The sequence below is a fragment of the Amblyomma maculatum genome, chromosome 2 (assembly GCF_055883805.1).
Source record: "Amblyomma maculatum isolate TAMU_Amacu chromosome 2, ASM5588380v1, whole genome shotgun sequence".
Lineage (NCBI taxonomy): Eukaryota > Metazoa > Arthropoda > Arachnida > Ixodida > Ixodidae > Amblyomma > Amblyomma maculatum.
Window position 1 is genome coordinate 142,845,786 of NC_139345.1, and position 21,265 is coordinate 142,867,050.

The 21,265-nt window shown below is 47.5% G+C and overlaps 1 protein-coding gene across 3 annotated transcripts in view; it reads left to right on the plus strand.

The window, feature by feature from the left end:
* The window catches only part of fray (oxidative stress responsive kinase frayed), a 156,476-nt gene that overhangs the window by 19,772 nt on the left and 115,439 nt on the right, over nt 1-21,265 (plus strand). Inside the window, exon 1 of one of the 3 annotated variants that reach the window (XM_084595356.1) lies at nt 6,918-6,952. The exons of 1 other annotated variant lie outside the window; for it this stretch is intronic. In XM_084595356.1, coding sequence (XP_084451482.1) covers nt 6,933-6,952 — 20 coding nt within the window. In that variant the 5' untranslated portion in view covers nt 6,918-6,932. Of the gene's footprint in view, nt 1-6,917; nt 6,953-13,637; nt 13,721-21,265 lie in introns of those variants that run through there. One more of the 3 variants, XM_084595352.1, reaches the window with a different exon arrangement.

Consider the following 21,265-nt stretch of genomic DNA (forward strand, 5'->3'; position numbering starts at 1 on the left):
TCGATAACGCGTGTGAGTGCGGATGTCAGCTGCTCAGATCCCCGCGGCGTAGCTATCGAGACAAGTAGCGACGCCACGAGGAATTATGCTCAAACATCTGCGCTGGCGATGCCGTCGCTTCTTTATAGATGGCGCCCTGTCTGCAATGTTGCCTAATGTTGCTCAAACACTTGTTCTTACGTTCTTTCTCTCCCTCTCTTCCTTTGCTTCAGCTACTAGCTTTGCCGGCGGCGCAACAACGTAAAAACCGGAGCTAAAAAAAAAAAAAAAAAAAACGGGGGGGGGGGGGGGGGGGGGGTCAGCAGGGCGGCACAACTAAGTAAGCTTGTAGGAAAAGAATGGGAAGCTGCTTTGGAGCGGCCTGCAAGACCTGTTTCACGTGGCCCTGTAGTCTGTCAGAGCCGCGCGTTATGCTGTAAGTGCTTCTTTATTTTGTCGTTTTATCTCCGCTCAGCACTTGCGTGCGATGTCGGCGCAAGCGAGCTGCTGCCGCTGTCTGTCTATCTACAAAGCTGAGTTGGCTTTGTTCCCGCTGCGCGCTGCCGTGCCACCTGCCTGTCTGGCGCCGCGGCTGAATCCGTCCCGCTGCGTCTGGCTTTCGGAAACCCGTCATTTCCGTGCTTTCACCGTCAAACCGCCGCGAATAAGAAAGGCAACACACGCAGATGCTACACGCAACAGAAACCGCTAGCTTGCTTGTTGACGTGACGCTAACATACTTATTTAGCTAAGTTAAATGCCGCTAGAAACGCAACACTGATCACCCGTCCATGCACAAACCAACGCGATTTTAACACGCGCGCTCCCCACGGAATGTGCAACTGAGTCGAACCAGTCTTTAATAATGCTAATATTTTTACCAATATGTCCTAAATAAGGTTTATTACTACTGCTACTGGTGAGTTAGCTACCTTCAATTGCATTTAAATTGCCTTCTTTTTTCTGCAAAATTGGCAATAACAAATACCGGATGAGAAAGGTTACTCGCCCGGTATATCTCATAGCTATATGCTCAGAATTACTTATCTCGGTAGAGGGAAAATTGTTCAATAAATGTCCATGTATGTCGGCAGCTTTGTAATTTACCCTGGATGCATATGTCTGCATATGGCAGGCTTTCTGTGCTTAATTTTGAAAATATTTGTTCGAAATTTCTCAGAGTGTAAACAACTGAAGTGTCAACTACTAAGACCTATATTACACAAAGCTTAAATTGCAAATGAAGATAACGACAGTTGGCCTGCAGCAAGAATCAATATATTCAGTCCTCTGCGAGCAGCCTTTAGGCAAATTAAATTACAATTCTTCGAAAAACGCTAATAAAAAAAAAAGTTGTGTCTGCAGAGTGGAGTTCAAAATTTTCGTATCAGTGTTTTTTTTTTTGTTTGTTTGTTTGTTTGCATTGTTGGCGTGAATTTTCTTTTTGCAATTTAAAGAGAGGTAATCAGATTCAGTTGTGCCCACTGAAGCGAGTCCTTTATCCCTGGCTCCCTGGGTCGTTTCTAAGAAACTCAGTTGCATATAGCCGCTTGTGTACGTGTATCTATTGCTTGCACTGTCTTGCGGATGTTGTGTTTTTTCTTATTTCTCTAGCTGGTAGCCATCTGCTGCCTTGGAACGCTCTTGAGTCGTCATGTCGTTGGGGGTCAAGTGACCTTTTATTCTTTGAATGTCGCGTGGAAGTCTATGCCGCAAAGTATCAGACCAGGGGAAGATATCCTCATTGAAACGGAGAAACCAAGTGAATGACTCAAGTGGCACGTTTTAAGCGACTATTGCTCGCGAATGCGGGCTCTTTGGCCTTGTGCCTTGTTCATTCCGGTGACCTCGCCTATAGCCTCCTCCTCGCCATATCTGAACCTCTTCTACCCAGTCCCCCTACCATCGAAAAATAAAAGGACTTCAGAGAGGTGCGTTCTTTATCTCTTCCTTTGGAGAAATGAAAAAAAAAATAATAAAGGGTACGTTTTGAGCTTAGAGCCAGGTGGCTCAATGTATCGCAAGGCGATTATATATAAAAAGCATAAAGCGTACAACCACCTCCATCATTATCCAGCGGGGGTAGTCGGCTGCACATCAAGGGCCCGAGCCGCGGCAACATTGTTCCAGCAGATTTCGTCACTGGAGTTCACTTTCAGTCGCCCTCGACTACGTTCCTTCAATGGTATCCAACTTTGGCTTTTGTTAATTTAAAGGAATACATTTTTTTTTCTTAACTGCGCTTATACTTCAAACCTATGCAGATACGTTTTCTTTTTTTTTTTTTTTTCATTTCTGGTAAAGTAATTTCAACTTTCGTTCACTCACTATTCCACGTGTCCCCTTTTTCTTTATCTTCCATTCACGTCCATTAGGTTCGTTTCCATCTCCTGTCGCTCTGCTTGTAATATTATACCTATAGTGCTTCTGGTAACACACGCACAATTTCGAGCTCTTTACGTAGAAATTGGTTACCTACTTCATTCTTTAGAAATTTCTGGAAGATGCTGCCTGTTTGTCATATAAAAGTGACAGTAAAATGACGTCCATCCCATTCTTAATTATCTCGTGAGTTTTCTTCCCTTTTGTACTTACCTGGATCTAACTTAATTACCTTGCTGACCACCGCTGTGATGCAGTGGTTAGGGCGCTCGGCTGCTGTGCCCAAAGATGCGGGATCGAATTTTGGCCGCGGCGGCCGCTTTTCGATGGAGGCGAAAAGCAAGGCGCCCGAGTGCTGTGTTACGTCAGTGCACGTTAAAGAAGTACAGGTGGCCAAAATTTCCGGAGCCCTCCACTGCGGCGTCTCTCACAGCCTGAGTAGCTTTGGGACGTTCAACCACATAAATCAAACCAAACAAAATGCCTTGCTGGTCTGCGTGGATGTACACTAACTACTTACCAGATTACTTCGTGGTTTTCTTTGGCAAGCTTTGATTAAAAAAAAAAAAAAGCGGATTCTTCGCCTAACCTCTAGGCCTAAACGGCTTTGACATGCCTGTGCAATTTTGTGATCATTGCATTTTGTAAAAGGCTTAACGTCCCGAGCGAAAGGTAGACTTCGAGGGACGCCGCAGTGGAGGGCTCCGGATTTATTTCGAACACCTGGAGTAATTTATCCTGTGCTATCATCGCGCGGCCACTGAAGTTGTAGCGTTTTGTAAGTATAGCCGGTAATTCTAGTGCATAGACTGCCGCATGAATCGCATTGATCACCTGTGATTTTTGTTTTCTTTCACAAGCGCTTGAGTTCTATCCCTCTATCGCTCTCGAAACTCTCACATAACTCGCCTCGGCTAATCACATTACTTCAAGTGAAGCGGCCGAGCTCCAATTGAACCGAATATTGGGAGTGTATTGACAATGGCCGGCCCCACACAGGATCAATACACTTCCGATACAGTCCAATACTGGGTCCATGGTTAGTACTTCATGGGTTATACCGTCTGCCATTAGTGCAACACTTTGATTTTGTTGACGTTAACATGTAGACCTGCCAGTCCAACTTTTTGTGAGTGCAGTACATCAAAATCATCTGCGGTATACACCGCTCCTTTTTGTTACTTACCAAGACAATCGTATAAGCAGCTAAGGCTTATAACCACAAATCATAACCGAGATCTGTGAAACTAGCACTTGCCACTGCGAAGTGCTTGTTCAGAAACGCGTCCAATAAAGTACACCTCCCGCCGTTGTTTCGTCACACATGAAAAAGGCGAAAACGGTAGAGCTTTCTCTTATGTCTTTAAGGCACGTGAAACGTGCCAGCCTTCTTCGAATGTATCGAGTTATAATGCCTGCCGAAAGATGTGCGATGGTTCCACTTAAAACTGCAGTGTTCGAACTTATAAGCAGAATGTGCCATCTCCCGCGAAGAAATGAAGGCCACGAAATCGTTTCGATGAAGCTGAAAGCTATTTTTTTTTTGTTTTCTTTTGCGTACGTGCGTTAGGCGAGCTTCGCGGGCTCCATTACCAGTTAGATATTTCAGGCTTCCCCCGCGCTCAGCAGTGAACGAGGAGAGGAGATGCGAGAACATATATGGGAGTGAGGCTCAAGGAAGACGCGAAGTTCATAAAAAGCTTGAAAAGTTGAAGACATGCATGCTCCTTCTGTTGGAACGAGTAGTAGCTTGCATGCTAACGAGGCAATGGAGTAATAATTATTTTTCCACAAACTCCCGTCCCGTAAGCTTTGCCCCGACTTATTTTTCTCAGTTTCAGGTCGCAGAGATAAGTTTTAGGTAATTACGATGCAACTGTGGGATATTATAAGATACTGTTATGCATGTGTTAATGGAAATGTTGACGGAAATGGAAATGCTCACCTGGGACAGCAATTAGAGCCAGGGTCTGACTGAGATGGGGTTTGTATTCATATATTTGTGACTGTTTGTGCACTACGTATAGTGGCCATATCCATCACTGCATCTGCCGCTTGCAGCCACATGCTGTGCCGATACACACAGCCGAGCAGATTCAGTAGCCGCGTGGAGGTCTCCGGCTCATCACTGCCTGAATTCCTCGGTATGGATGATGCCAGCCGCCTTCTGAAGGGAAATGATGACATCAGGTGCCACGCAAGTGTTCTGTTACCAGTATATGCGCGGGCAACCAGAAAACATTCGCGAAGTGTTCAGCTTGTGGTACATTTCTTGATATATGTCGATCGTACACGTCGCCTATGCTATAACCGGATTGATTTTGCGGGGCCCACCGCTCGCTCGTTCGTCTGCACGTTTCTTGGGCGGGAACAAGTTCATGAAGAGGTAGGTTGGACCGACAGTGTACTGTTAATAGAAAACATGTAGTGCTCTCTAGGATGCTCTGAGAAACACCCCGTAAGCTTAGCTGGTTCGCAACGTCGATGTCGTGGAAGCTGAGCAGGGCGATGGGGGATGCTGACCCATGGCACTGCTCAGACAAGCTTAAGAACGCTGTAAGCAGCTGACGCTATAAGTAACGACTGCGCGGCTTATCTTCTCTGTGCCTTATCGGCTTAAATTACTGCAGATTGAAAGCGGCAGCTTGAGAGCTATGTATGGTGCGGTTTTGCGCCTTGGTAAAGCGCGTTTTGTCGTTACGAGTTGTCTTTTTCGCCAAGCCAGAATTTGTGGAGATCGTTTTCCACCTCGGGTGGCAACTGTTCATGGTGGAAGAAAAGAATTATCTGACGCGGAAGCCTCGCTTTTAGATTCAACCTGAAGCTTCACCGAGCTCTAAGGTTGACATGACGTGCTGCTTTTAGCCGGTCCCTCTATACACAACGCGCTTCTGTTCAGCCAACTACGTCAGCAGATCGCCTAAAGCTGCTTGAGAGGCTTGTGGTTCGGCACGGATGAGGGAGGACAGGGATGACTGCGCGGTTAAGCTCCTCATGATTTTCGGACTGCTTTCAGGCGAGCGGCCACTATAACTGTAAAAATACATTGCGCAGAAGTCAAGAAGTGACGTAACACGCTGGCGCGTCTCTTCCACTCGTGTGCTGTTTACACGTGCATGGTTTCGCACTGCGAGTTCTCATCTTCAACGTTGCGCTCTTATATTGCCTTGGTAAAGATATGCGCCCATGAATCGTACAGGTAATTAGCGCCGATCGTGTTCCTCTCGATGTGTGCAGTCTGATATAGTTATATATGAGATTGATATAGTTACGGCCAGTTTCGTATTTCGTTGAGAATGACGACGTATTCGCTCGTCTCCGACATGCCCTCACTCAGTATGATGACGTCAGCGTACAAGGCACAATGCAGCGAAGAAATCCAACTGAGGAGCGAGGGAAGTCTTCCCACTGCTACCCTGACGTAGATGACTTGTTGATTGACGTTATTCGTTGGACGAACATTGCTCATTTTATGTATTATACTTTCCTCCGTATAGGCCATTACACAGTGCTCAAAGCGTGAAAACCACTGGAAAAAACAAATGATAAAAACGACGGCCAATTTATTCGCCCCAACTCCGTTTGAGCGTAACGTACAACACGTGTAAAGCAGCACTTCCGCTAAATGGAGAAGAAAAGTCATTTTTAAAGGACAGAGCAAGGAACAACATGGAAATACACAGGAGAATGGAAGGGCACCGGCGCTGACTAACAGCGAAATTTTATTTCGGAGCACAATATATATACAAATGCCTACCAGAACCGTTTGCATTCTCGTTACCCCTACGACACGCAGACACGTCCATACGACTTGGTTGAAGCGTGGCTTTATATGTGGGCTGGTAGCTTACGTTCTCGCGTCATACCCTTAAAGGATGAGCTTAAGTGTTCCCAATAATGTAGCACCTCACACTGATAGGGCGTGATAGGGGAATAATGTAACAGGCAAAGGAAGCTTCCGCCGTTGCTTTCGCAATTCAACTAGGGTAAACCAGAGCTAAACCACAATTTTTTTTAGAACGGCATATCGTTAGTCTTCTTTCAGTTCTGAACACTCGGGCCGAGCTCTACGTGATGTACGGTGTACCTGTATGGTGAGGATTAGGCCAGGTCGTTTACCTAGAAGCCTAGTACTGAAGATAATCTGGGCACATAGCTGGGCTGAGAAGCTCTCCTTGCCGTTGCAGCGATATGTCGTATGAAGTATGTCGCGCGTATCAGTTCACTGCGGCACTCAATGATACCAAGGAGAGCTCAAGGCAGGTCATTATGTCTCTCAAGAGTAACCTGGTGTTATCGACGTAGTTCCTTATCACCCCGTCATGCCGCAACACATCGATCAGGTAGTGTGGCCAAAAGAGGGACTCGTTCAAAGAGAAAAAGACCAAGAAATACGAAACTTTGTGTCAGTGGTGGGTGGCTCAGCCGTGCAGCGGCGCAGGCGACGGAGGGAAGTCGACTTATCCATCGCTGTTATCAATTTACGTTGCCAGGCCAAGTTACCGGGCTGCTCTGGTTGGGGTGCGGGCGATTCGTAATGCGCTTGCTTTAGAAGAGCTCCGGACCCTGCGATGCGGGCGAGGCAGGATAAGTGAGTACACCCTTCAAATATTGACACTACAGCTCTCGTTCCACGGAATTGATCGCTATATAGGATGACGAAAGAGAAACTGCCTCGTCGCAGTTTTATGCATGCGTGAGACCCGTGTGTTCACAAAAAATATGGCGTTTTTTTTTTTTTTTTCGAGGCCCTCTTCGAAGACGTGCGCGCGATATTGTCATGCGCGGTCGGACAACTGCTGATATTTGTTGGCATGGGGCAACACTCGAACATTTGTTCCCCCGTCTGGTGGCTGAATAGGTAGCGGCTTTGCTGAGCCGACGACGTGCTCTTCTACGTCAGACGCGTCAAGTAACGCCGGCGCCTCTTGAACGTCAGGGAAAATTAGTAGGAGTGTTTAGTCTGCACAGCAGATAAACAAGCGGGACGTAGAAAAAGCAAATGCGCTGCTTACTTTTCTCGGAGAGCTTCCGTTGGAAGATGGCAAGCACGTGATGCGTATCGCGTAATCGCAGGACACACGATTGCTTGATCGGAAAGCACGATTTCGTGAGTGGCCGCTGTAGTGCCTGTATACTCTCGAAGCCTGAAAACGCCTGAGGCCTTGGCGTCCGGAGCAGCAGTTCGTAACACCCGTTTCAATGCCTGCGTCTATATTAGTTGCAGCAGGTGATGTATTGGTGAACAGCGACGTTCGGCGGCTATAAAGCTCGTAGAGTCAAGGCTATTTACATCAATCGCTTGCGTGCGAATCCTTGAGGTAACAACGAATTGAGTTCGTGTAACCTATGCCATGTTTCTTCTGATAATCCAGCGTCTTCGTGGAATCGTCACGAAAAGTATTGAACATAAATGTCGTAAAAACGTGCAGGAATTGCAGAAGTGATTGTAGGAGGTTAATTATTTCTCTAGTTAGTTGCGTTTTCTTAATATTCAGCCTCAGTGCAAAATCAGGGAGGTTCTCACGAAATATGTCGCCTCAGAAGCAATTCAAGTAATTTGCACCCCTTCTCATTTATTATTATTATTGTTATTATTATCTTGCAAGCTAGGTATATTCCTCTTCGCGCTTGGAAGAGGCTGGGGAAAGGCCGCAAGCAAAGGGCGCGTCAATTTCGCAAAAAAAAAAAAAAAATGTTTTTCTTTTGTGTGCGACTGACTGCTCCGCCATGCACATCTAATAACTTGTCACTTGGGGAGAAAGAAAATAAAGAGAAATTGAGTCTGGGAAGTAGTGCCTAGCCGTTATATGAGCTCATGGTTCTCGTTACGCGCCCAGCAAGAAGAAATGTGGGGCTGACCTGTCCTTTTATTCTTTTCGTGTTATATGCGAAAGAGTGCGCAACGGGTTTCTGATAATCGTCTTCGATGCTTCCTTATAGTATATTTATTTGCTGGTAGTACATAACCTTAATCAACAGGCCATAATTCGGCAGTCGTGTTGCATCATATAGGCTTCTCTTTAGTAGGTATACATAGAAAAAGTGGAAGCCTTCTTGTCGCGGCTACAGCCACCATGTAACTATTTGAGTATAAGTGAATGCAATTTGTACGAGATCCTATATATATAGTGTTAAGCTCCTTTGTGACGCATTAAGTCCGCGCGAAATTACAATTTCTTTGCCACAAAATGTAAAGCTTTGGGCAACAAAGCTGTGCTTTCGCTCACTATTCTTTACAATGCTTAAACGAAGGGTGTAAATTTTTTTCTCATAAGAAACAAGTTTCATCGACCGGCCCTCTCCACAGGATCCCCTAATGCGTATAGATCGCCAGCAGCGGCGAACGATACCGTTTAGTGCTGGCGGAGTGCTGCGTACCATACCCCACACGTTGCATTAAGCGTTCGGCACCACCGTAATCTAAAAACGCCCCTGTCCGTTGGCGCAAGGACTTTTGATGCACCACAAAACTGAATATAAAATTCAGAATGCGTACAGAGGACGCGTGTCCAAGGACGAGGGGGCGTGGGCCCGATTTTCAGACAGCTCACGCAATACACAAGCGCACTGCCATCGCCGAAAGCATCTCCAGTGTCCTTCAGACTGCTACTCATTCCCGATACGCTGCGGGGGCAAGTAGGCTGCCGATAACAGGTAATTGGGCAAGCTTACAGCCCTGTCCGTGTCTCGGGAAGAAGCGAGGTGATGAACACATGGTTGTGTGGTGGTCAGTGAGTGAGTGAATATGAGTGAATGTGAATGAGTGGACGATTGAGGGAGTAAGTGAATGGATGCGCGAGTGAGTCACTGAGTGAGTGAAATAGCTCCTTCAAATTCAGAGGTTTGAATAATTCTGCAAATCGTCTGTGAATGACGCGCGGATCGAAAGTGTGTACATAGCGCGCGCGACTGCTCTCGAAGTAGAGAACAGTGCGCAATTCGGTAAGGAAGTGTTTTCACCCAAGTAATGGACGAAACCTCAAATGAGAAGCATCCTTTTAGCAACGCGAGCAGCACCCATAAACAATGATGCAATATTGCCTATTCTATTAACGTCCTCATTACCTGTTGGCGTGTTTTCCTTGCTTTCTTCATACAAGGTATTAACTAGCGTCAAACATTGTAAATGTACATACAAGGGAAGAGTTAGAAAACAGTTAATGCGTCACAACATTGCTGCAGTGCAAGAGATGTCCACGTGACAACAATCGCCACGTCCATTTCCTGCTGCCGCGATTGTGGTGTTAAGAGGCCATTGGCGAAGCCAGTTCCTCGCAAGTGCCATTCATATCGTTTCTCCCGCATGTATACTTCCTCCTCGTTTTCAAAAGCGAAGGAATTCTGCTCGCCAGGTTCGTGCATAATATCAGGCTGGACATCTAAGTATCCGTCGCTGCACCCAACTTCCGCCCCAAAACAGGTTCGACGGCTATGGTGAAGGGGTTTTTTCTGTGCAGTAACGCTGACTTCCAGAGTTTTGCAAAGGGTCGATAGCCCCTGTCGTAAGTTCAGTGGACTTTCGCTGGTAGCATGTGTGTATATGTAATGTATAAACCCTTATTACAAACACTTCGTGAAAACACGGAAGTAACGTACGACGAAACGACTGGTCAATGCACAGTAAACATTCGCCCTCACTTCAGATATCATAATCGCACAGTGGGGCTTCTGGAGGAGGGGGGGGGGGTGCACACACACACACACACACACACACACACACACACACACACACACACACACACACACACACACACACACACACACACACACACACACACACACACACACACACACACACACACACACACACACACACACACACACACACACACACACACACACACACACACACACACACACACACACACACACACACACACGCACACACACACACACGCACACACACACACACACACACACACACACACACACACACACACACACACACACACACACACACACACACACACACACACACACACACACACACACACACGCACACACACGCACACACACACACACACACACACACACACACACGCACACACACACACACACACGCGCGCGCGCGCGCGACAAAATGCTAGGTGCCAATTATAAACCGAGGGGGCGTCAGTGCGTTGACTTGCTATACGGCCGTTCTTTCTCCTGGGACGTCCGCGGCTGCGTCTTCCGGGCTGCGCTCCACCAAAATAGTGCTCGCCTCGAGGCCCACACATAGAAGCGAACGCAGGTTTCGATTCTATTTCGAGGTTATATCAAAGGAAGCCCGGCTCAAAGTGGTTGTCCGTCGTCGCGCGGGAGCGGCTGCGATCGCCCGTTTCTGCCGCTCGGTTCTGGTCAATCATCACTGAACGGACAGCGCCCCCAGAGAAGGAACCCGGCTCTCTAAACGTTACGGACACAGCGCTACACACCACTGCCGCTGCGCATTCTGGTCGAGTAACTTACGTAACAGAGGGGCAGTGGTCGACACCACGTTGGTAATGGAGACGTACCGTTCACGCATACCTGCAAACCTGACCACTTTCACATTCGTAAGACACTCCACAGAGGAAGAAAGAGGGGGGGGGGGGGGGGTGATGCGTTAGCACACACTTTTTTTTTTCTCAGTGTTTGAAGTGACTGTTCTTTTTTCTTTTTTTTTTTTTTTGCGGCTGTGAACGATGTTTGACCCAGGGAGTTTCACTCCCCAATCTCTATCATGAGTGTTAAATTTCACTTGTGGTTGCAAAACATGAGAAAGTTTATCGCGGTTGCCGACAACTTTGACGTCTTCGGAAACTAATCAGTCTAGGTTTACTCGAAGCCAGTTCCACTCCCGTGTCGTTTTACTATCAGAAGACCCTGGTGTCCCCGTGAAGCGATGTGAGATATTGATGCTAGTTTTGCCGCCATGTGTATGTCATAGTTCCCGTCACAGGTAAAGAAATTCATAAGCCGAACTTGTCCGCTTTCTTCGATGTCACCAAGAACGGTAAATTTAAAGCGCAATTCAAAAACTCTTGAAAGTACTGTCTAGTCGTTGGGCACGCAGTTTCACTGCGGAATCGCTACGGCTAGGAGTCGCGCTGCCTCAGACGCGGAAGCAGGTCACGTAGGAAAGAAAGCGAGGACATTACGAGGCGCCGGTCCCACGAACAAAGCTCTACCTTGAGCATAGGTTTGTGGAGGTAGTTACTGAGTTTTAGACATGAAATCTCGCCTCTCCCCCGCTCCCTCCCGGATGCATCACGTACCACGTCGTTGCAACCGCTGACAATGGTCCCACAGATGATGTTCTCCTTCGTGATTAGTCGGTCTAGAGCTCAGGACAACACGGCCGCCCAGTTACAGCTCTACTGTGAGTTATAAAAATGCGAATTAGAGCTATCTCTCTCACACCCCGTGTGATGACGCTTCTGAGTTAACTTCTTAAGCGTTCTTCGTGGGTGTGGCGACTTGTATACAAACGGTCCTTGATTTGCTCCGTTTGGCCAAACTGAAGGCGGAAGGAAAGCACCTGCCTGTCACGACTTCTGGGTAACGTAAGCCTCTGGAGCACTGGCGCCGCCGAGTAAATGCACGACGGACGCGGTTAGCCAGTCACGACGCTACCCTTGCGCCAAGCGGCCGTGATTGCGCAAACGATGGCCGTGACCATCACGCGGCGCCGAATTGTTTCTTTTTCCGTAGCCGCACGCGTCTCCGTCCAGTAGCGGTCTCCTTGACGGCGGTAATGTCTCCGCGTTTTCATGGCCATTCTAGCCGGAAGAAAATTAAAGACGGTGTGATCCTGCAAAGAGCCGAGTCACTGATGTGTCTGGCTTAACGCAGAGGCAGATGTTTCGCGACACGAAGAAAACAGAGGAATACGGGATTAAACGAGAGAAAGTAGCGAATACAAATATGCAAAACAGGTGGCAGTTGGCAAGTGCTAAATTTGCATGGCGTTCTAGCAAGTGCACAATGCGCACGACTCTCAGGTATTATTTGCCTGTGTATCTTACCAGAAAAGAGTGTGCTTGCCTTCTTTTTAGTGCTTTACACTTTCCAAAAGTTTATGTGAGCTATAGTGTACGTTCAGAATGTTCGGTACGTAATCTCCTTCATTGCACAGAGAATGGTCCCGCGTTACCAGAAGGCGCGGAAAGGGTGCAAGTGAGATTAAGCTGAGCTCACGAAGACAACCTTTAATGTGCTCAACTGAACGAAGGAACAACCCAAATGGAAGCTGAATCTTGGACCGACATTAAGCCAACGTCATCTGGACAAAGTTTTTACCTGGCAAGGAAGGCTGTGTCGAAGAGTTTGTTTCCCTTTCTTGTAATTAGCTTGCAACGAAACTACAACTAGTCGTCGCACTTACAGCGGACACAGAAAATGCATTTATTGATGGTAATATGATAAAGATATTTATGATAATATAGTAAATCAGTAGAGGTGGTTTTTGTGAGTATACTTGATTCGACTATCTGATTATAATTGATTTGACTATAGTCGAATCAATTATAGGGAGGCTTACGGGGATCCTATAACTTCAAATAATTTTTGAATAGTGCTTCTTGCTACCGCTGGCAACAGATTGGTGTGACCTACACTGCTCCCTCTCATTGGGCGGATCCAAGAGACGCGGGCGGGATGCAACGTGGTGAGGCGAATTCGCGATCTGTTTTATTTTTTTCTTTCTTGCGCTTCTGGGTGCGCTGAGTTGAGTGAGGGGCGAGGAGCATAATTTTTCATTTTTTAACTCGCGGAGAGGACTGATCTGATGCCCATTGTTGGGACGCCTTTTCCGGATTCATTAGTTTTTCATGGTCCCTCTATGGGCGGATGGCGCTTGAAAATGTAAAATAAAGTGAAAAGAAATTTGGATTTCTCAAAGGTCCAAGCATCCGCTCGTGTTGCTCGTTTCCTTGATTTTCCGAAATTTATCTTGCTGAAATCTATCGCAAAGTACGAAAAAAAAAAGCTAAAATATTTTTTTTCCAACATGCGGACTTCCGTCTTGCCAAGCACTGTGCATTTCTTGTCGCGAAGAAGCGGCGCTTTGTCTTGCTCAATGTAAAGATTTTTTTTTTCATTAAATCTCGCAAATCGATGCCACGTGCAAAAGCAAACACGCAAGAAGTAGTTTCATCGTCACGTCGTGTGACTGCCGCGCGCCAGCCATGGCGTCAGCATTTCTATCATCCGCATTTGCCGATAGCAATTGGAGGATCTTTAACGGCGTCCCGCTCTAGGCTAGATAGGCCAGCGCTTGTTCGATCGTTTCACTATATACGGTTCGGATTTTGCCGGGCGAAGACATGGGCTTCTTCAAAAACGGGACACTGCTACGACAACCGCAAGCGAAATTCGCCAACGGCCATGAATGGTAAGAAAGCCTCTGCGCGGGCCACTAGGAGGAGTCATTTTATCGCGGACGCCGTGGTGGATGCATATCCGAGCTCTTGATTTGCCGTTGGTGCATAGCACATCTGCGGAAAATGCAGGCTTTCTCGGCGACGAACACTGCGCGGTGATCTCCATTGATGCGCAGCTCTGCGGACGCTTTGCACGCGCGCAACAGCTCAGAAATAAGCAGCCAAGAAACGCTGCAATCAGAAGGACACCAAGGACTATATCTTATAGTAAAGTAAACGGTATGCGTTTTGGTTGCTCCCATGTCAAAACTAATTCTCTTCTATAACTCCTAACTTGTCTCGCGCAGCCAACTTCTTTGCGACTTCTCCGCTTCATGAAAATCACGAGCGTGATGTGACATGACGCGATACGGCTGTGATGTGACTGTACTGACTTCACCCATCCTTCTCTTGCCCAGCACTTTTATATCCGCTCACCACCTTCCCTCAGTGCAGGGTAGCAAACCGGTTTCTTCTACTAGTTAACCTCCCCGCATATATTCTTCCTCCTCTTCTCCTCCTCTCCTGCTTTATTAGAACAGCGTTGTTTTTGTTGCACTCCTGGGCCCGCAATGCAAGTATGTCGTCCTTTGTTTTTAGATGTTATGAGTTAGAAATTCCTCGCGCGAAATTTTTCCCGGTCTGAACGCGGCTATGGCAATAGCAGAGCCGAAGTTCGAAATGAAATTTATGCACTGCACGAAAGAAACAGGAAAAAAAAAAGAATATCATTATTTAAGCGTGTCTTGTCCTTTTATTGCGCCTTAAGAGGTACGTACAATGAGTAATAAACCAAGGTTATACTTCATGTGTTTTACTAAGCAACACGTTTAACGAGACTCAGGAGACAAATAAATTGCAGAAAAAAAAATGCTAATGAGAAAAAACAGTAATAACTTGTGGGAATAGCATAATTTATGACATGGTGAAAAACATCGCATAAATTCGCAAACAAATATCATTATGGAAAGCCAGATACCTCGCAAAGGAATTCATGTATTTTTTAAACTTTTTCTTTTCAATTTTTGCTATACTTTGACTGTACGTCGGGCTGACATCGGGAAGGCCGGCATTCATCGAGTGCTGGCCAGAAGTTGTATAGTTCTGGCATTAAGCCATGCAAGCGCATCGGATGCGGCTGCGCACCGAAATAAAATGATAGCCTATGTTAAGCATCATTTCTAGGTCCCCCCTTGCTTGCACTACTTGGCTTCGGGTATACGGATTTTCGGACGCACTGTGACTCCGAAGAGTGCGACCTCCTCTTCGCTTGTTCATGCATACAGTGGGCGCCCCTGTCGTCAAGTCAAGGGTCGCCAGTCCAAGCAAAATGGTTAAGCTTACCATTTTTCCAAAAGAGAGCCGAACAATATTTTTTTCGCGAGAGAGAGAGAGAGAGAGAGAAGGGGGTAAAGGGAGGGAGGGAGGGAGGGAGGGAGGGAGGGAGGGAGGGAGGGAGGGAGGAGTAGTGACGTTGGCTTTATGTTATACCGATATTGTTTTGCCCCTTAGAGACAATTAGGTTTGGTTTGTAGGCTTGAATGTCCCAAAGCAACTCAGGCTATGAGAGACGCCTTAGTGGAGGACTCCAGAAATTTCGACCACCTGGGGTTCTTTAACGTGCACTGACGTCGCACAGCACACGGGCGCCTTGCTTTTTGCCTTCATCGAAAAGCAGCCGCCGAGGCCGGGATTCGATCCCGCACCCTTGGGAACAGTAGTCGAGCGAGAGACAATTAGGACTTCGCAAAGAGCACGGGTTGTGGTACGCTTACGTTTGATATTTGGTGGCAGATAACTAAGAAAAGGTACGAAATTAAAACATATGCGGCTGCGTTGCCAGTTTATTCTCATTGCTACGACGCATTTCCCGGAACTTTTGGTTACCCCCGATGTCTCCCGTTCATCACTAAGTTCGAATAAGTGAGCCGTTGTTCCGTGTGCTGCTCGGTAATAAGTATCACAGTCAGCCATCCGAAGTCACTTCCTAAAAAGAAAAGAAAGAGCCCGAAAGCAGTACTCCAATTATTCATATGCTCCGTCACGAATGGTTGACTGCGACCCAGCCTTGGCGGCATGCTGTTGTGGTTATACAACAAGCGGAACACGAATCCATTTCGCGTAAACCGTACCAGTTATACAAAACTTTTTATCTTAATGTGTATAGCAAGTGCGCTTCGCCAAAGGCAATAAATGCATCCACTCTGTGTGCAATAGGCGGAGGCTCGATAAGTGCACGCGATGAGATAAAGAAAGGTTGCTGGTTCGGCTGCATAGTCACCGAGAGTCACGAAGTGCAGAGACACTTCGTGACTCTGCTTGGAGTGCTTCTGTCGTGTAGAGCCTGAGGCGGCTGCTGATGTCCGACTGGTGCCGTTATCTGCCGAACACCGTACACGAATAGTCAAGTGCGTCCTTTAATACGGTTCTCTCGAGCTTTACCGTGAGCCGCAGCCACGGAAACGGTGCGCATTGTTGTGAAGGAGAGTGTGGTTTGAAATCTGAGCGTCGCAGCATAAGGGTCCCCCGAAGATGATAGTTGAAGTGTGTGCTTTCATTTAACGGTTTAATCTTCATCATTGTCATAAAACTACCCAGATGGAGGAGTCTCCCACGCAAGTCGTTCTAGTTACCCTTGCTTAGTTGCGGGCGTCGGTATCACCACAAACCTAAAGCCAAACCTACTTAGCCGTTCCCGTCCCATCTTGCCCACTGACGGCCCCTGCTACGTGCCGACTTTAGGTACCATCGGTTATCCCCTCGGATGCGGGTAAGGGCGGCTCCGACCCCATCTGTACGACATCGTTGGCGTGATAGAGATCTGCCAGTGACTGAAAGGTGCCCTCACTGTGACGCCGCACCTGAGATCTGTGATGTGGTTCACTTGTTGTGGACGTGTCCAGCGACGACTCCAGTTAGACAACGGCTACTCATGAAGGAGGGCCTGCGCTGGAACCGCGATTGTGATTACGAGAAGTGGACAATGGACATTCACTACACCGCCAACCTCTGTGAATACCTAAGCGCAACTGGACTTTACTCCTTCTTTTCACTTTCTATCTCCTGCATCCCATTCCCCTTTCCTCAACTTAAGCCTTGTGGCGTACTTTCCGAAAAAAAAAAAAATTATATGCCCTATATATTTCTTTTTCGTTATTTCAAGTAGGACGTCATTCACTCGCGTTTCTTCCCTGACCCACTGGGCTCTCTTCTCTTAACCCCCATCGCTGTGTTGTCCGTTGCGTATGTCCACAGTTTAAATTCAAACCTTTTTCGTAACCCTCCATGCCTGTGGTCCATAGTTGAGTTCTGTCTAGGTGCAACTGTTAGATGAGTATTGGACGATATGCGGATTTCAAAGCAAAGGGAGAAAAGGTAGTGGTCAGATCGTCTGTTTAGAAAAGCAAAGGCCCCAGGTTATACAGGAAGCGCTATTTTTAAAACGCCACCCTGCAGCGTATTATATAGCAGGTGTCCAGCTCATCTCATTCACCGCTCTCGAGTCGCCACAGGAACTCATCGCTTATATAATTGTAACAGCGCGAAAGGCGCAAAATTTCGCATTTTCGAAATTTGAATCTTCTTTAGTAAGTGATGCGCGGCCTCATAAGATGCACACCCCATTTCGCTTCTCGTTTTCTTTTTTTTCTTCAGAGGGGTCGTAACACGCATTACCTTTGACATCTGCACTCCTTAGCAGAATTCTGGCGCTGCTTATTTGCTATTACTTGTCAGCAGACACCAGCAGCATTCCAATTATTTATATGCTCCGTCACGAATGGTTGACTGCGACCCAGCCTTGGAGGCATGCTGCCATTTGCTGACGCATTTATTCCCTTCAGCTGTACGCAGCGCCCGTGCGTGCCCACACTGGGAGGAGAAAAATATTTGTTACGAAGATATACGGGTCGTTTCCAGCTTCTTTGGTTGGCCTAGGCCTCCTGGCCCAACGTTTGCCTCGAATCTAATGCCGGCAGCTACCAAATCATATTGTTTTTGTTTTCGGGCCTACTGCGTAGTAGACCACCCACCTCGACAGCTAGTTCATGCATGAGTCAACTGGCTAGATCAACTAGTTTTTTCATGCTTATTTCGTTGATAAAAAGGCCTTGGGGAGCTCCTGTAATGCATGCATGGTGCAAGACGACGCGTCTTCTCCTGAGGTCAGAGTACCCAATGCGCGACCGTTTGTCGGGGCTGTTCTTGGCGGTGTCAGCTCACGGTGCGTCAACGAACAGCACAAGCAGCTCAGCTCTTGTGCAGCTGTCAACAGGTACGACGAGCGAAAATTCTACACGTGTCCCGAATTGCTCGAGAATGAACCAAGTCTGCATGCCCTTCACGGGTCGTCTAGCGCCTCAACCCACTCAAGGCACAAGCGTTTACGGACGCTTGCGAACTTCTTTCCCACAGTGCAGGTCAACGGCCCTCCTAAATTACTGGCCGGAGTGGTAACACCCCTGCCCTTCTTGGCAAACTTACTTGCCGCGAACATTAGCGATGTATAGTATGACATGCATATTTCGGTCACGTCAGCGCGTGTTTTTCGTGGCCCTTCGGGTATAAGCGAGTTACCCAGAGTGCGTTGAGGAACCGACACCGTAAGCAGCGCACGCTTTCGAGCGGACCTTGTCGACTAAGTCATCTCCGGAGAACTCCTTGCATGTGCTGGCCCAGATTGGAGTGCGGGGGGAAAGCCGCGCGGTGCTCATTTTATGCGCAGCTCACTCAGCCGTATCAAGAGGTGAGGAGGGGGTAGGGAGTAAGTCGCGCTCAGATCTGGAAGTATCTCTCTGCCCTCGGCCGCCGTAGAAAACCGGAAGAAAGAAAGAAATCTGACAACGGTAAAGTAAGAGAGAGAAAAAAAAAAAGAAAGGCAACCGTAGAAAGACGCGTGATCAGACTCGCGTAGTACGGTGCAGGCGCCAACGGCGTGCGCGAGGGGGACACTTGAGCACATAGCGGCACGCGAGACTGGAGACAAGTAAGCAAGTAAGAAAGAAAAGAAAAATGCGGCGAAAAGGAAGGAAGAGAAAGTGAGAAGACCTGCGAGAAGAGAAGGCTGTGGCGACGAGAGCTGTGGGTTTCTTCTTCTAGGAAAGAAACCAGAGAAACCCCAGAAGGCTTCCTACGCCTGGTTCGGTTTCTCTATCTTCTTTCTCTTTTTTTCACCTCGTCTTCGTGCTGTTCTCGGCTACAGCCAGTCAGCACAGATCAGCCTGTGCATCGGATCCGCGTTCCGCTTAGGCCGCTGCCGCGTCTTGAGGCTGAGTGCAGTCGGTCTCAACCGGCGAACCAGGCGACGACGGGCGACATCTCGACGAGCGCTATCGGCTCTGCTGCCGCCGCCGCTGCCGGCTCAGCTGTGCTGCTGCTGCTGCTGCCAGGGAGGGGAAAAGCGAGTCTCTCCAATTTACAGCGGCAATCGGAGCTCGTTTATTGCGCGCCCCGACGCTGATCCGGTACGCGGGACCCGCAGCCGGGCAACCAGTGACGCCCGCCGCCGCCCCCGCTCTTTTACTTTCGAGACTTCCTTCTGGTCTCCCGCTCAGACCCATTGAAGACGAGGAGGAGAAGAGGAGAGGGAAGAAAGTTTGCCACGAGCGACTTCTTCTTCATCCGCGACAGCGTTGAAATCGAGCGTGCCAGCCATGGTTCGGCAGCTGGGCTGACCGGACTTCGGAAGATTCTGGAGTGGTCCTGCACGTCATCTGCAGAGGGACAACGCATTTTCGTTGTGGGTACCTGGATCACCCAGCCCGAATCACCCGAGGGAGTGCGACAGTGCACGTGATCTGAGGAAGAGTGCCTGAGGATACTTTGCAGGGCGCTGTTTCTTGAGTTTCTTCTCAGTTCTGCCTCCACCCAAGTGCAGTCCAACACGAAAAATCTCGCTGTGGATCGGTGTGGATCGGCTTCTTGAAAAAGCAAATAGTGGAACGCGAATCACGTTTTGCGAACAACGAACCGTGTTTTCTTGAACAACTGGATCTACGTTTCATCGAGCTGCGCTCAGTACTGCCGTGAATCCGTATTGCTGAACAGTCGTGGTTTTATTGTTGCTTCTTCCTTTGCGCAAACCTGCGACTCGGTGCGATATCCACGTGTACAAACAGGATCCAAAGTGCGGTCGTGCGCAGGGAGCCTGAGGTCAGCAGTTGCCTTCAGGCAAGTTCCTCGTGTTCGACTGTTCAGGTGGTGCAGTGCGATCCAGAGAGGCGCGAAACGTGTGTGGCGTCACTGACGTGCGGTGCGATCTCGTCCGCCTCGAGTGGGGCGATTTGCGCGTGATCAGAGTACACTGTTGGAATCCGGGTAAGGTGCGTCGGTGCCGCTCTCAATGGTGCCGAAGGAGGTCATCCATCGCCTCTTCTCGAAGACCCGTTCCATGGAGTAAGTCTTCTTCTGCCTTTTTTATCCCTGCATCATCAAACACAGCAGCTGAAAAAAAAATGGTGGGCATAAGTTGATTATTCAAGAGTGCTTTCACCGGAGCATCTGGCCTGTGCTCCAAACATGTTTTGTTGGCGTTCGTTCTATTTCATTCAGGTGTATATAACTGCAAGTTTCTTTTGTATAAAATTTCTTTCATATAAACACACTTCTTTCGCATAAAATAACTGTGAACAAAATATTTATTTGTTATTCAAGATTTGAAGAAAGCACGAAACATGTTTTTATGTTTAATCTTGACGATTTAATTTGGCTCATTTAGCAGGACGCCTGATGCATCCCTTGTCTCGCGTCCTGCTATACCGACCGCCATCGTGTGTGTAGGCACTCGCTAGGAAACGCTTGTCATTATGTTTGCAATATTTGCATTTGAAATGCAGCGCCGAATTTCTTTGATGCCTAGATTGCTTTGTGGAGGCAATCGTATGCAAATGGGCGCGTCTAGTTGAGGGTGAAAACTTTTACCGTCTATTATGCTTACGGTGGAGTGAAATGCGGCAGAATTATAGAGCGGTCATTGTTCATGAGCTCCTTATTCTGTTGAAGTTGAAGTTGAAAGTTTATTTTCGAATAAAAAAACAACGCACAAGAATATACAGCGAGAGGTCCCATGGTACAAGACCGCATGTGGGACCTCCCGTGGTAATAGACTTCGATAGGCAACATAAAGAATAATATTATTGTAAGAAAATTCATGAAGCAACACTGAAAATAAATAACGAAATACATAGTAAAGAGTGCATTGCCGACAGTTTTATATACAAAAATAGAATACAGAAAAAAGTACAAAACACTTACGAATTCCACGACACAAAACATAAAGATCTTTTTAAATTTCGACTTGAACAAAGAAAGTGTATTAGTTTGCCTAATGCCGAAATTCAAAGAATTCCAAAATGATATGGACGGAAATTGAAGGCATTGTTCCCCGTAGTTAGTACTGACCTTAGGTAGTAGAAAATTATTACGTAGAGCGAACCGTGTAACGCTGTTGTTTTTGATCGTGCCGGGAGGAAAAATGCTAAATGGGAGCTGATGGTGAAGAATCTTAAAGAATAGAATAC